Source organism: Trematomus bernacchii, unplaced genomic scaffold (assembly GCF_902827165.1).
Source record: "Trematomus bernacchii unplaced genomic scaffold, fTreBer1.1, whole genome shotgun sequence".
In the NCBI taxonomy this organism is placed as follows: domain Eukaryota; kingdom Metazoa; phylum Chordata; class Actinopteri; order Perciformes; family Nototheniidae; genus Trematomus; species Trematomus bernacchii.
The window spans coordinates 5972560-5986793 of NW_022987910.1; the positions used below are offsets into that span (position 1 = coordinate 5972560).

Consider the following 14234-nt stretch of genomic DNA (forward strand, 5'->3'; position numbering starts at 1 on the left):
CATGACAAAAAAAAGTATATTGATGCATCTAACATGACTCTTAATAATAAAGAAAATAACAGACATCCTTGACATATATTGTAAGTGCTTTATTGTTTTTGGGATCATTTCTGCAGGTGTGCAAAAATATTTTTCTTAAGTAAACAGTAAATCAATACATATTTCACATTCTCTTGTATGTACATATATGATGATAATGACACTCTGAGAGACTATACAGTACGTTTGGCATGAATCACATTAATGCAATAAAAAGATATGCACTACAAAAACTCGAAATCTTGCCAAGTATATTTGTCTAATATCTAGTCAGAATATAGATAGGTAAGACTTTATTTATCCCGAAGGGGGGGGGGGGGGGGGGGGGGGGTGTTGAGAGGGTGTCCCACATTGTCCCGCACAAACATCCTCCTTGTCCCACATTTGGTTTGTTGGGACCTGGGCCCTTTCTCATGTCTTCAAATGTTCCTCCTCGACTCCCCTCCTCGACTCCTATCCTCGAGACTTAGTCCCGCCCACAGGAGATGCGAGCGGAGGAGCCGAGGAGGGGAACCGAGGAGAGAGGAGGGGAAGCAGCAGGCGGTTAGAGAAATGAGAACTCCTCTCCTCTGAGCGGTCATTTTAAAGAGACGTCCATTAATGATGACAGGAGGCACAGCAGCCCTCTGTCTGATGGACAGATGTGTTCATGACGACTTATATATTTACTTTTAATTCATTCACAGTGCGGTATAATGAGACAATAACAGGCTACAGATGCGGACATACACACACACACACACACACACACACACACACACACACACACACACACACACACACACACACACACACACACACACACACACACACACACACACACACACACACATATATGTATATATTTATATAAATATATACAATTTCAGAATCAAACAGAGCACTCTCATAATAACGTAACACTATCAGAGACTGGATATATCCCCCCCCTCTCCCCTCTCTGGTCGCTACAATGAGGGAAATAAATGACGGGCCAAAAGTTTTATTTACAAGTATTACAAGTAAGCAGAGGACACCAAACCAACTGAGACCTGTCTGTCCGCTGCATCTACGCACACACTGTACCACACACACCTACACTACACACACGCACCTACAGCTCCTAAAGCATATAATCAGGCTACAGCCGTTGTGTATTTTATTATGTGAAGCACTAAATGGTTTTAGAAAAATATCGACTTTGTTTGTAGATATCTACTAAACTAAAGCAAATAAAGAGAGTAGGCCTGTTATACTGAGTGATATATATTATACACACTGCTCTGCTTTCTGCACGGACCTCACAGCTGTTCTCACTGTAAACATCGCGTCGCGATGAAAGCAGTTAATAAAATAATATCCAGGGGATGCATGCAGAGCTGTCATTGGCTGAGATAAGTCCGGCCGTGCGTCTCGACTCTTTGAAACATCACTGTTGCCGGAAATGCATCCACGAAGGAGCCGTGGAGGACTGTGGAGGACCCATCAGTGTATCCTCGGTTATAGCTCCTCCAGAGAGCCTCCTCGACGCTCGATGCTCGGTCCTCGATGTGCATTTCGAGAAATGAGATGTCCTTCAACATGGCGCGCTAAAATTCATTTCCGGGTCACTACCGGAGGACCGAGGAGTCGAGGATGGGACATTTGATGACATGAGAAAGGGCCCCGGTCACCCTAGATACACTGGCAAAATATACAGTAGATATGTAACTTGTTCAAAATGTACCTACCTGTTTGACCAGTAGATGGCGTCTGATTTTAAGCTGCTTTTAATAAATTTAACGAAGAAGTACTTTTTACGTCGCTTGAATGTGACGTCATTGTTCTTCACGTGTGGACCGTCCGCTATCACAACACTTAGCTTGTTGATGAACAGATATTACAAGTTAACTCTTCATCTTTAGATAAAAACACAGACACAAAGACAGCCATGACCTCCAACTGCCGGCGGCCTGAACACACAGCCCCTCCCGAATTGGTCAGTAACACGGATTATAGTAGTTTTCAGATGCTAAGCTAACAGCAGCAGTTTGGTTCTTTAAAGGGAACCCTTGGTATAATAATATAACACTATGAGCGTTTTAATAGGGCACTGACGTGATGTTGACTTGATGATTGGCTAACTATTGAGTAGTTAACTTATTGTTGTAATGGTGTAATTAACTCTAGTTTAGTAGTTTTTGATCAACGTTTTGTGTCCTGTCTTGTGAATTGAAGTCGTTTGTAATTGCTAGATATAGAGAACATAGTTAAAAGGTATTTTGGTAAAACCAAAAGTTACGAACATGCTTACATTAAAAAAAAAGCACGATGTTCTCACTGATTCTAACGTTATAGCTTAATGATCAAGTCACAGGCTGAATAGATGAGAACAGGAAACTTCCTCTGGTCTTTGCTGCAGGTTAATAAACATCTAGGAGGACAACAGGTGGTGTGAATTTAGTGCAATCATGGGCGTGTTAGCGTTAGCTCGGACATGTTTTTCTTAAAACGTCTACAGCCTAAAGGGTCTTAGTGCCTGACAATTACCTTGGACTTGAATAGACTGTTGGTCATAGCGTTTGCCATCTCACATAAACTCAAAAACCCAAAAATGTTACGCAGGTAATTACTATATCTTCAGTTTCTGCTAAAAACACACTGATCATGCATATCTCATCATAATGAATTGGCTTTGTTTCTCAGTTTCATTAATGGCTGCAACACATACACACACACAGGTGGTCATATGTTGTGTTACATATCACTTTAGAAACTCTGAAATGGTACATGGACACATGTTCAGTTTGTATGAATACGGCCGGGTGGCTTACATTTTGCCGTCATACCGGGTTATTTGTATAAGAGTGTGTGATGGTGTATTAGAGCTCAAATATTTTTAATGATCGTTGTGCTGCAGTAGTGTTTCTAAAACATGGTTTTCGAGGTCCCTCCATCTGGTGCTGGTTCTGTATTCAAGCTTATCATATCAATAACCTGTAGATTAGATATGCTGTTAATATAGGAGTTCACTTGAAGTAATGCCTTGAAGATATTATTATTATACCAAATCCAGCATTTATTGGACGGACCGGGGACTCGCTTTTTAGAGAGGCGGCAGTATTTGGTACTGTTAGTGCGGCCTGGTGTGGACAGGCAGTAAGTTAGGGGTAGTAGATGGCCATGTTTGAATGGGAAGATGTGATGTTGTTGCTTTACTTTATGCTGACAGAGTGATGGGCTTGTTGAGTTATTAACTCGTAAGAAAAACACAACAAAATACTCATGTTACTGTAAAAATGTACATCACAGACATTCACTATAACACAATATCAGTCCAAATACCTTCTTAAAGGAAATGTTTGACATTTTGGAAATGCATTGCCAAGAGTTAAATAAGAAAATGGTTACCACTTTCATGTTCAGTGGAGTGGTATCAATGCTCTGATCCAACCCAGGGATGTACTTCCCACAATGTCACACCTTTTTCTTTTTAAACTGGCAAGGCACACCTTACAAAATGAATAGAGAGCAGCCAGATTTCAGATACTGTACTTCACACATATGCAAACTTTTGTTCGGAAAGAATAAACATATCAAGAGTCAACATTGGGCTTTTCAAGCACGGCCATTTAGCTTCAATGGTGACATTTAAATTTCAGTCGAGGAGAGAACGGAGCAGTTCATGTGCCAATTTGAATCCTATTTTTGAAACATATTTATTCCTCAGCTGTTGTAAATTACATTTTTCCTATCGAGTCTTATTTATGTACAATTGATTGATTCTTCTTGATGAAACATCCTCAGTGGAGCCTGTCTGTTGCAAGAGCCCATCTCACATATCACAGATTGCTCATGCCTCCCTTTTATTTTCTTAACACTTCTTAAGCTACATTTTCTGTTGTCTGACTGAGTTTTGAAGAGTCTGTGCAATTTTGTACAAAGTGATGTACTTGACATACTACTTTATATTTCTGTGAATAAAATGTGAAGAAATGTTGCACTTTTTCCTGCGGTTATTCAACACACGTCACTAACAGCCTGACATACGGCTTAAACAAGTTGAAGAGTTTGGTGTTACAAAAACAATCTGATAAAGTAGAGCTCTCTATAGAGATCATTTGTTTCACATGTATGTATTCTGTATTAACTGAGGTGTCGTGGTTTTTATTTGTTTCAGTTTATATTATTAAATGAAACAGAGTCAGCCTATCTTCCATATTTAGGCCCTAATGCTACCACACATTTGTATTATGAGATCTAGTGCAGCAGTATCATAGTTCAAAGGGTTTGACTTGTTTGACCACTACAGTCAGTTTAAACACTGATAACTTGAAAGAATTCTTTACCAACAAAATGTCCATTTGATTCTTAACTACTCAACCCATGTAACCTTGAATTCTTGAAGAAAACATTTATCTTTCATGCAAGTAATGAATTTAAGTTTTGGGCCATTTAACAACGGCAAAACTGCATCAAAACATCAGGCTACAAACTCTCACACAACTTGTAAAGTATAATCCAAGTCTCAATTTCATTCACAGTTCCTTCAAAATACATTTAACAAAACATGTGTATTTTTTGCTTAAATCTTCTATTTAAAAGAGGCATGCCTGCACAAACGTAAGACTGTCTATGCAGAATTGTCTTAAATAGTAAGGGAAATACTGAGAATACAACTGGATAAATAAGACATTAAATTAACTACTTTCTATTACATATACAAAAATTATGAGAGTGAAAATGTTTGGATATAGTTTTACTGTTGTGAAAGTTCAGCCCCATATACTTTCATTCAAGACAAGTCTTTTTTTAATTATTCGTTCACTATAGGCATATGGAAAAAAATAATTCTCCTAGAATTCAAGGTAACACACCGTGAGTAATTGACAAATATTCCTTCTGTTGGCGAAGTATTCCTTTAATCCCAGAAATGAACCATGTTGGAAGTTTCTACTGGGAAGCATCTTCAAGGAAATAAACTGATGTATTATCAACAACAGCAGCTCTCAGCAGACTTCCATACCATAAATGAGTATCGTCCATTACAGACTACACAGAGGCCTCCAACTGAAGCCTATGATGATTTGGATGTGCTCAGGCGCCCTCTAGAGGTCAGATCTTATAGAATTGCAGAAAGAAAAAAAAACACGCAAAGCATTCTGGGTAATCACAAACTATGATCTTCATTGATAAATAAAACTATTTAAAAAATATGAATCAAACTGTTGGTTGAGAGTTGGTTTATACAGTTACCCCTATTAAAAAATAAATTTTAATTTTTAATTTAACATAATATACAGTAGATCGATACACTCTCAAAAATAGGTGTATACATGTGTATTATTTTTCTAATAATCTTACATTTGCACACTTCAAAGTGATTTCCTGAATTACAGATGCAGTGTGTAAGGAAAGGCAAAGGGATTGTGCGTGTTCCAGCCTCAGACATTCAATGTTCACATCCTTGTGCAGCATGTGGGTGAAAGGAATTCAATGAGAGCTGCCAATAAGGGTGGTTTGGCTTCAGACTTGTCCCTATGGAAATGAAATAAATAAGTGCAGACACAGAAACTTCACACCTGGTGGTACAGATGTTGATGGCACAAAAACTAAACCTCCATAACAGTCTACATCAGCTTCTTGAGATAAGGAGAGTGACCATTTGACAAGATTGTAATGATGTCTCTGAAACCTAGGTTAAAATAAATCAACGGTGAGAAAGCCATTAAGAGTGAAATATAATATTACCTGTACATACGATTTGTAAATGTTCTCTCTCTTGACGTTTCTGATGTATGATCATTCAGCACCCACTTTTTAGGTAAGTGTTTGCAGTTTTTGTTTCTGCTGGTTTTTACAGTCTTAAAGTGAATGAATGAGGAAAAGTAATATGCTCAGTTGCTGTTTTGAAACAATCAGCTAATGACACAGTTTATAAATACCAATCTTTGGCCTCTAACCAGTGATTCAGCCTTTGTTTGCTCCTTAAAAACACACAAGAAAAAATCATCTTCAACTGTCAAAAACCGTGCAACACTTGCAAAACAGTCTGAGGTAGCACTCTCTCTCCCCCTCTTTCTCCTCCCTGAGAGTTGTAACATGCAACCCCAGAGAGGCACCCGCCAAGGTGCTGCATCTATTTCAGGATATGCTGAGATTCACAACGAGAACGCCTGCCATGGCCATCAGCACTATCATAGTCAAGTCCAAATGTCTTCCCTCCTTCCACTTGTTGAGGTTCTCCTTCTTCTGCTCCTGCAGGCGCTGCTTCCTGGCTCTCATGTCCTTCTCCCTCTGCAGCTGCTCCCCATAGTGAGCCTGATAAAAAGCATCAAAATCAAACATGGCCTTCTTCCCAGTTTGGGAGAACTGCCTGGTTCTGTAGTGTTGCTGATGTGGGGGGGCTGAGGATTTGCTCATGGTCTCTTTGGAGGAAGGTCTCCCTGCACTGTGAACATCTGAACTGCTGAGAATCCCACGGTCATACTTCCTCCTGAGGCCAATGTTTCCCAGCACTGTGTAGGCCTTGCTTATATCAAAGAAGCGCTGCGTGGCCTCATCGTTCCCTGGGTTCTTGTCAGGGTGGAAAAGAAAAGACTGCTTGTAGTAGGCTGTCTTGATCTGGGACTGTGTGGCACCAGGGGACACTCTGAGGATGTCGTAATAAGTCGTCCTTGCTCTGTACATAATGGGAGCCTCCTCTGAGCTGCGGTCACTCTTCCAGCTGTAGCTTCTGGTAGATACCTGCATGGTATTAGGATGGGCTTTCAGACGCCTCCACCTGTCTGACCCCTGCCCTGACCTGAAGGTGTCAGGGTGGATGAAAACAGCTCCTCTGCTCCAGGATGTCATCCTGCCGGGCAGCAGCCTCTCCTGCTGCCTCGCTGAGAGGTACAGGGATGTTGTGTAAGTGTTAAGTCTCTCTCTGATAAACCGGGATGAATCCAGCTCCAAATACCTGACACAGCCCAAAGTCCCATTTTTCTGTGGACTTTCACTTGTTGTCACTCCGGAAAGTTTCTCTGGTTTGAGTCGTGTTGCTTTGCTTCTTGACACTGGCTGAACTTCATGATGTTGGTCCCGGGTTGACTGCTCTTTACACCGGCTGTCACTGAGGGAGTTGACCAGCAGAGGACCGGGACTCTCTCCGGTGCACACCGACCAACTCTGGCTGTTTCTGAGGGCGGACAGCCGGTAAGCCCCGCTCCCTAGCCTATGACCGACCTCTGCCATTTTACCGAGAACGGAACGGTGAGCCCTACATCCATGGGTGAGCCGGCCGGAAAAAAACATGCAACATCCGGAACGTCAAACGACGAGGAACCAATCAGAGTCAATGTTTACAGGAAGTACTTTCATAGTCGGCCAATCATTTCGCAGAAAACGATTCATAAAGGGAAGGGGAGGGACTTCGCTACTGATATAACCTTCCATAACAGCTCTGGTATTGCACTAATAATAATAATAATTGTATAAACTAAATAAAAATATTACTGAAAGGGGCAATTCTGCACAATGAGTTATTTATATCCTAGTACTTTAGGCATACTTGATTGGTTAGATCAGATGACCTAAGATTTTCATCGTCATAACTACACTATAGCTATGTTCGTATGACAAAATAAAAAACCTTGAACCTTGAACCTATACTTTTCCTTATATTAGGTAACATTTAGTTTGAAAGACTTTTACTTGTAGTATTTTTACATTTTCGTATTTTATTTTAAATAAAATACTTCATCCAGCACTGTAAACGATACACTTAGGGTGACCAGATGTCCCGCTTTGTGCGGGACTGCACAGCATTTTCACGACTTTTGGTGCGTCCTGCAAATTGAGACGATGTCCCGCATATTTCATTTTGATTGGCCAAAACGCTTTTCTGCGGAGAAAGGCCGGCTCGGTCCCTTTATTATTATATGTTTTAAACGGCATCATGTAAGTTGCGCCAGTTCACGAGCGTCCATAGTGTCTCTCCTCCCCTGTACAACTGTACATGACCACGTTATTGGTAAAGGCTTGATAAAAATCAGACAGGGCAGATTCAATCTGTCATAAAGTCACAAAGTCTTTTAAACAAGACTTTTACAGCCAGTGCATACACTTGTCTTGTTCTTAAGTCCTTGTTCTTAATTATATTATAAATGCATTCATGGACTTCTTCAGGATTATCTTGCAGATACAGTATGTGGCCAAATTATATCTCCAGTATAGACCCTGATTCCACTGTGCCATAGAGGTGAAGTTGAAATGTAACCAGGTTTTATTTCTATTTGGAGTGTTAAGCTTGAGTCTTTTGGGAAAACATTGCATTTGTGAAAAGTATTTGTCCATTATTTAGTTGTTTGACAAAAAGTTGTATCACTCAATTTCTGTAATGACCCGTTAAACAAATACATTGACTACCGTATACGCTTTATGTGTTGTTAACAGCAGACTTCTGCAGCTGGTGCACCTGTCATGCTCTCAAGTCCTATATTAATAATCACATTTTAATGCATGAAAAATCTGAATGCATTCTGAAAAGATTTGGATTTGGGAATTATAATACTCTATGACTCTTGCAACAACAAGAAAATGTCAGCAAGTGACCGGCAATTATGAAAAATTACGATAATTTACCTTTTAAGTCATTATACAATCTTTTAATTACTGTTTGCATTATTTTTGCAAAGCTTTATGAATATATGCGTGCTTATAACTGGAGCTATAAACAGATAATGCATTCTAAGTATGTTTATAATGCATTACATGAAAACATGTGTTCAACATAAAGCTCATATCTATTCCTATTGATTCACTGTGACGACTACAACACAGGCGGAAAACACCTTACAGCCTATCTTTGCTTTGGACAAGGACACTTTTGTTTATACATTGGAAAGAACCGGGTCCACCCGTTTTTTGGGATCCTGGGACCAAATCAAAAATGAAACTGAAAGTTTTCCACACCCTAAACACTGACTCATTTTCATAGACTTGCCTAAAACAGCTTTAGACAATACTGTCTGCCAACTGAAAATGGAACGCACCTGGAAATCAGACAGAGCTTAAAACACAAAACAAGATCAGAAAACAGCAACATTAAGATGGGACACAATAATATGATTGAGTACCAACTTACCACAGTGTGAATCCACCCCCTCCTCATCCTCTTTATTCCAATGCAAGTCCCTCGTGTCATCAGTCATGCAAGTGTTTGTATTACAAAAAATGGTAACACTTTACAATAAGGTACACAAAATGTGCTTAGTTACTGCTTAGTTACTGAGGAACTACTAGGTAGTTAATGGTTAGTTAATGAGTAGTTCCTCAGGGACTGCGATTGAGGAACTGATGGTTAGTTACTGGTAAACAGACTGGGGGTACTGCATTAACGAATCATTCGTTAATGGTTAGTTAATGAGTAGTTCCTCAGTGAACTGATGGTTAGTTACTGGTAAACAGACTGGGGGGTACTGTATTAACGAATCATTCGTTAATGGTTACTTAATGAGTAGTTCCTCAGTGACTTCGATGGATGGTTAGTTAGTTACTGGTAAACAGACTGGGGGTACTGTATTAATGAATCATTCGTTAATGGTTACTTAATGAGGAGTTCCTGGGAGACTTTCATTGAAGCAATGGTCCGCTGCAGCAGGGCACTTTTAAACCATCTTCGGCTGGCTTGGGTCCCACACTGGATCAACTGGTGGAGGTGGATCCGACTCACGTTTTACTGCTTAAGTCATCATTATTTACCTTACCATTACTTAGGCCGTTTGGGTACGGTAAACTCAAGGAACTCAAACAAAAACAGTAGTTACCCATTACCTAATGCTTACTTGACCATTACAAAAACAGTAGTTACCCATTACCTAATGCTTACTTGACCATTCATTAAGCAGTATGTGTCCCCTCAAGTAAAGTAAGGCATCAAAAACAGTAGTTACCTATTACCTAATGCTTACTTTACCGTTACAAAAACAGTAGTTACCCATTACCTAATGCTTACTTTACCATTACAAAAACAGTAGTTACCCATTACCTAATGCTTACTTTACCATTACAAAAACAGTAGTTACCCATTACCTAATGCTTACTTGACCATTACAAAAACAGTAGTTACCCATTACCTAATGCTTACTTTACCGTTACAAAAACAGTAGTTACCCATTACCTAATGCTTACTTTACCGTTACAAAAACAGTAGTTACCCATTACCTAATGCTTACTTGACCATTCATTAAGCAGTATGTGTCCCCTCAAGTAAAGTAATGCATCAAAAACAGTAGTTACCTATTACCTAATGCTTACTTGACCATTCATTAAGCAGTATGTGTCCCCTCAAGTAAAGTAAGGCATCAAAAACAGTAGTTACCCATTACCTAATGCTTACTTGACCATTCATTAAGCAGTAGTTACCCATTAACTAATGATTACCTCACCATTATCTTACCATTAGTTAAGCAGTTTAACTAACAAACAAACAAACAAACACTGTTGATGACAATGACGGATCTACAGCCACTGAAGTTTTACATTTTTATTGAAACAAGGATGAACATAAAAAAAAAGAAAAATGTAAATAAAAACGACTTTTTATAAAAAAAAACTAAAAACAAGTGCAAAGCAAAAAAACATCCATTCCTTCCTCACTTCCCCTTTGGATTAATGGATAATAGTCCTCCATTCGTCTTTAAGTCCTGGACCTTCCCCTCTAAATGTTGGTCCTTTATGGCAGACTTACACATCTCAGAGAAACGGAGAAGGGTTTCCCCCTTCTTCAGTGTTCCCCGGATATCTTGGAAGATGCCCGGGTTCACGGCATGCAGTTCTGCAATTCCTGCAGTGTCGGCAATGGTTTTGCGGTCCACTCCTACCGCTCTGTAAGCCGCCGTTTTATTGTTGCCCTTGTTCACCGCCTCAAGAACACGCTTGTAGCGGGTTATGGCGTCTTCTGGGGTCAGGACTGAAACAGAAAAAAAGACAAATATTTAACTATTTAACAACAGTACTTTGTTGTTGCCTATCCTAATGATGTCTGTAGTGCAGAAATCAGTTTGGATATGGGTTTATTAGTATTGATAATATTCTTGTACTAGTGTTATATAGTGGTAGTGTAATCCTTACATACAAAATTGTGTAATGAATTGGTGTAGTGTAAAGGTATTACTAGTCGTGTAGCTTTGCTCAAAGTAATGTTTAAATGTTAGTTATTGTGTTTGGGGTGTGTACCTTTATATACAGAAGTTAGGTTTGGGCAATCAGCTCTACTTTTATCCAATCATGTTTAATAGAGATAACTGATAAGACGATCCACAATGTGGATTTAACGCTATATCGAGATTGCTCCGTTTCTAATTTATAACGCATCAATAAGTTTTAGCCTGGCATCCTCATGTCTCAGCAGCCTTTAAATGGAACAGTTTGGAGAAGCTGCTCTCCCTGTTTTTTTTGAAAAATCTGACACTGCAGGTTAATGTAAGCGTGCAGAGACCAACAGAGATGGAGTTGTTTGGAAACACTGGTGTCACTCTGAACAGAGCGACATCACAGCATGTTCTGTTTAACATTATAGGCCTACTTATATTCAGGGATGCAAACACACGTATGGTGAAAAAAGAGAGAACTATTCGAAACAGAAAAAACAGCGTAATATACCATCTGACAAAGGCCTGAGCTATAATGCTTCAATTAACTGGCTATTCTTTATAATATACTCTGATCAATAGGAGACAGAGATGTTAAGTTACAAATCAAGGGTTTTTATTATTATTTAGATCAGGGGTGGGGAACTTTTTTCTCTCAAGGGCCATTTCAATTTTTACAACTTTCTCCAAGGGCTGTACAAATGATTGAACTCAATTTCTGCTTAAAAATACTAAAATCACAGCCCATTCATTTCGCCTTTCTTTCATGCTGTGCAAAGAAAAAGCAACCTCTTAATCCAGATATTTTACCATGACTCGCGCATGCATGCATACACGGTTGTGGCATGACCACCAAAACAGAAAGATATGGACACAAGATGTGTGCAAATTTGTTTTTAAATGTTGAAGTTAAATGCATCAATCTGGTGCACACCCATATGAAACAGACCTGTAAGCAGATTTCTCTTTTCTTTATGGATATTTTACAAATCACTCCCTTTTTAAACTGTATTCTTGTTATTTAAAAAAAACGTTTTTGTTACTGTCAAAGTATTTTATACCTGTTTTTCATTTAGTCTCTTTTTTTTATATAACTATAATCAGGGGTGCACATAACTGGTACGCAGGTACATGCGCGGCAACAATCTGAAATGCATACCGTCACTTGTGTCACAAAGCGCATTTGAGTACCGACGTACTTGTGAAGCTTTTCCAGAAGGCGGTGAGATCACCGGACGACAGAGTCGGTCTCCGTGTGCACAGACAGGGCTGCTGTTAACGTCGGTCTGTACAGCAGCCCTGCGCTAAAACAGCTGATCACAACGTTCACACGCTCCGCGGTCACGAAGCTCTGTACTCCACTACCACCCCCCACCCCCCCCCCCCCCCCCAATCGCGAAGTGCTGTAGTCCCCCCCCCCCCGTTGACAATCGCCAGAAGTTGGAGTACCAAACACTGACTCCAGGTACTCATCTGAGTACCTCACTGAGAAAGTTGTGGGCACCCCTGACTATAGTGATCATATCAAGGTGTGCCTTAACCTCACTGAGCTGAGGTTATTTGAGCCTCTCAGTCTGTCAGGAGAGAGCTCTCTTCCACCTGGTTGTAGAAAAATGTCTTTATAGCTAGCTAGCTAACCAGATGCTAATAACAACAGATCGCCAATGGGCTTACAACTAAAGACACAGCCACGCAAAAACTGCGGCATGTATAAGGCATCCTTATGGGTACTGCAATATTTGAAGTGCTGGAGCGGCGTTCCGTTGTCCGTCAGTCTGTGAGTCGGACCCCCCACACCCCCAAAACGAAAACTCTTCGGTTCTCCACGAATTACACAAGTCACCCAAATCAGCGTTAAAAGGTTAGCCTGTTTTAATTTTGAACGCAAAAAACAATGCTGTGTTAAAATAAAATACTCTCGTTTCTAGCGCCCTAATGTCATTTACTTATTTAACAATTTAACTAATTTAACCCATAAGAACCCAGACCCATTTCTACTTTTGGGGAAATTAAGGGGAACATAATTTAGACTAAATAGACCACATTTCTGACAATGTCACATTAAAGTTCATTTAATGCTAAAGTAACTCTTATTTATAACTTAATGAATGAGGAGGATTTTTTGATTTAAATTTGTTTGAACATTCTTTGAATTGAAGAATAAAGAATATATTAACTAAATATAATTGGATCAGCTAAATTAACTGAGCAGATCATAATCATATTTCTAATTGTGACATATGTGTTACTCCAGATTTACTGTGAAAGTTTAAGGTTAATGTCCCGATGTGACATCAGTGTCACAGCGATTTTTATCTAATTTGTTTCATATCAATTTGATCAAGAAATGTTAACAGGTTAAATGTAACAAAGGACATGTTATGTAAGCATTTTAATTCTTAAATGGCTTGATTTGTACCTTTAGCAACCAAAAACAAGCCTCTGAAATGTAGCTAGTTCTGTCACATGTGTTAGCCCAGCACATGACCCACCAGACTGTTCAGGGTGTGTCACTTAAGGACTTTATGAGATAAAAACAAGTCTAAAGCTGTATAAGGAACTTTACAGAACATTTAAATGTCATGTAAGCGCTTTGAGCTCCAGGAAGGGGCTTTATAAATGTAATGTATTATTATTATTATTATTATTATGTAACAACTGTGTCACGGTGGGTCCTCGTGGTTTAGCTAGCAACCTCAAATCAGATAGCACAGAACAAAAAGTGTAATACATGTGTCAATTGAGATGATTTCGCGAAGCAGTGTTACTAATTTTTCAAATAAAAAAGAAATTTCAATTCATACTTACATTCTGACAACAAACGCTTGCGGGACCCCATCTTCTTTCGTTTGCTTCTCCTCATGTCCATTTTCAGCCGAGATGCACGTGACAGGCTCATGGCCAATCGTAGCACGTGAATGCTATGAAGGGGCGTGTCTTGCGTAGTGCTCCAGCCGGATCCCGATTTGCAGCGCATTAACACTTTATTACGGTTTTAATATTTTAATTGTATATTAGTGAAGATACAGAAGCTGTGCTTTGTCAATTTAACAAGGAAGATGAAATACCTGATTCAAAACATCAAAACTATTGGTTTTGAAT

At 39.5% G+C, this 14234-nt stretch overlaps 2 protein-coding genes across 2 annotated transcripts; both read right to left on the reverse strand.

Moving 5' to 3' along the window:
• Nucleotides 1-1613: 1613 nt before the first annotated feature.
• LOC117470451 lies at nucleotides 1614-7786 on the reverse strand. The gene has a single exon (XM_034115229.1). The coding sequence runs from the start codon at nucleotides 7291-7293 to the stop codon at nucleotides 6142-6144; it is 1152 nt and encodes a 383-aa protein (XP_033971120.1). The 5' UTR covers nucleotides 7294-7786; the 3' UTR covers nucleotides 1614-6141.
• Nucleotides 7787-10357: 2571 nt separating this feature from the next.
• Nucleotides 10358-14148, reverse strand: LOC117470454 (coiled-coil domain-containing protein 106-like). The gene is made up of 2 exons (XM_034115232.1): nucleotides 13941-14148; nucleotides 10358-10951 (listed from the first exon to the last, which is right to left on the reverse strand). The coding sequence occupies exons 1-2, from the start codon at nucleotides 14107-14109 to the stop codon at nucleotides 10635-10637; spliced, it is 486 nt and encodes a 161-aa protein (XP_033971123.1). The 5' UTR covers nucleotides 14110-14148; the 3' UTR covers nucleotides 10358-10634.
• Nucleotides 14149-14234: the final 86 nt, after the last annotated feature.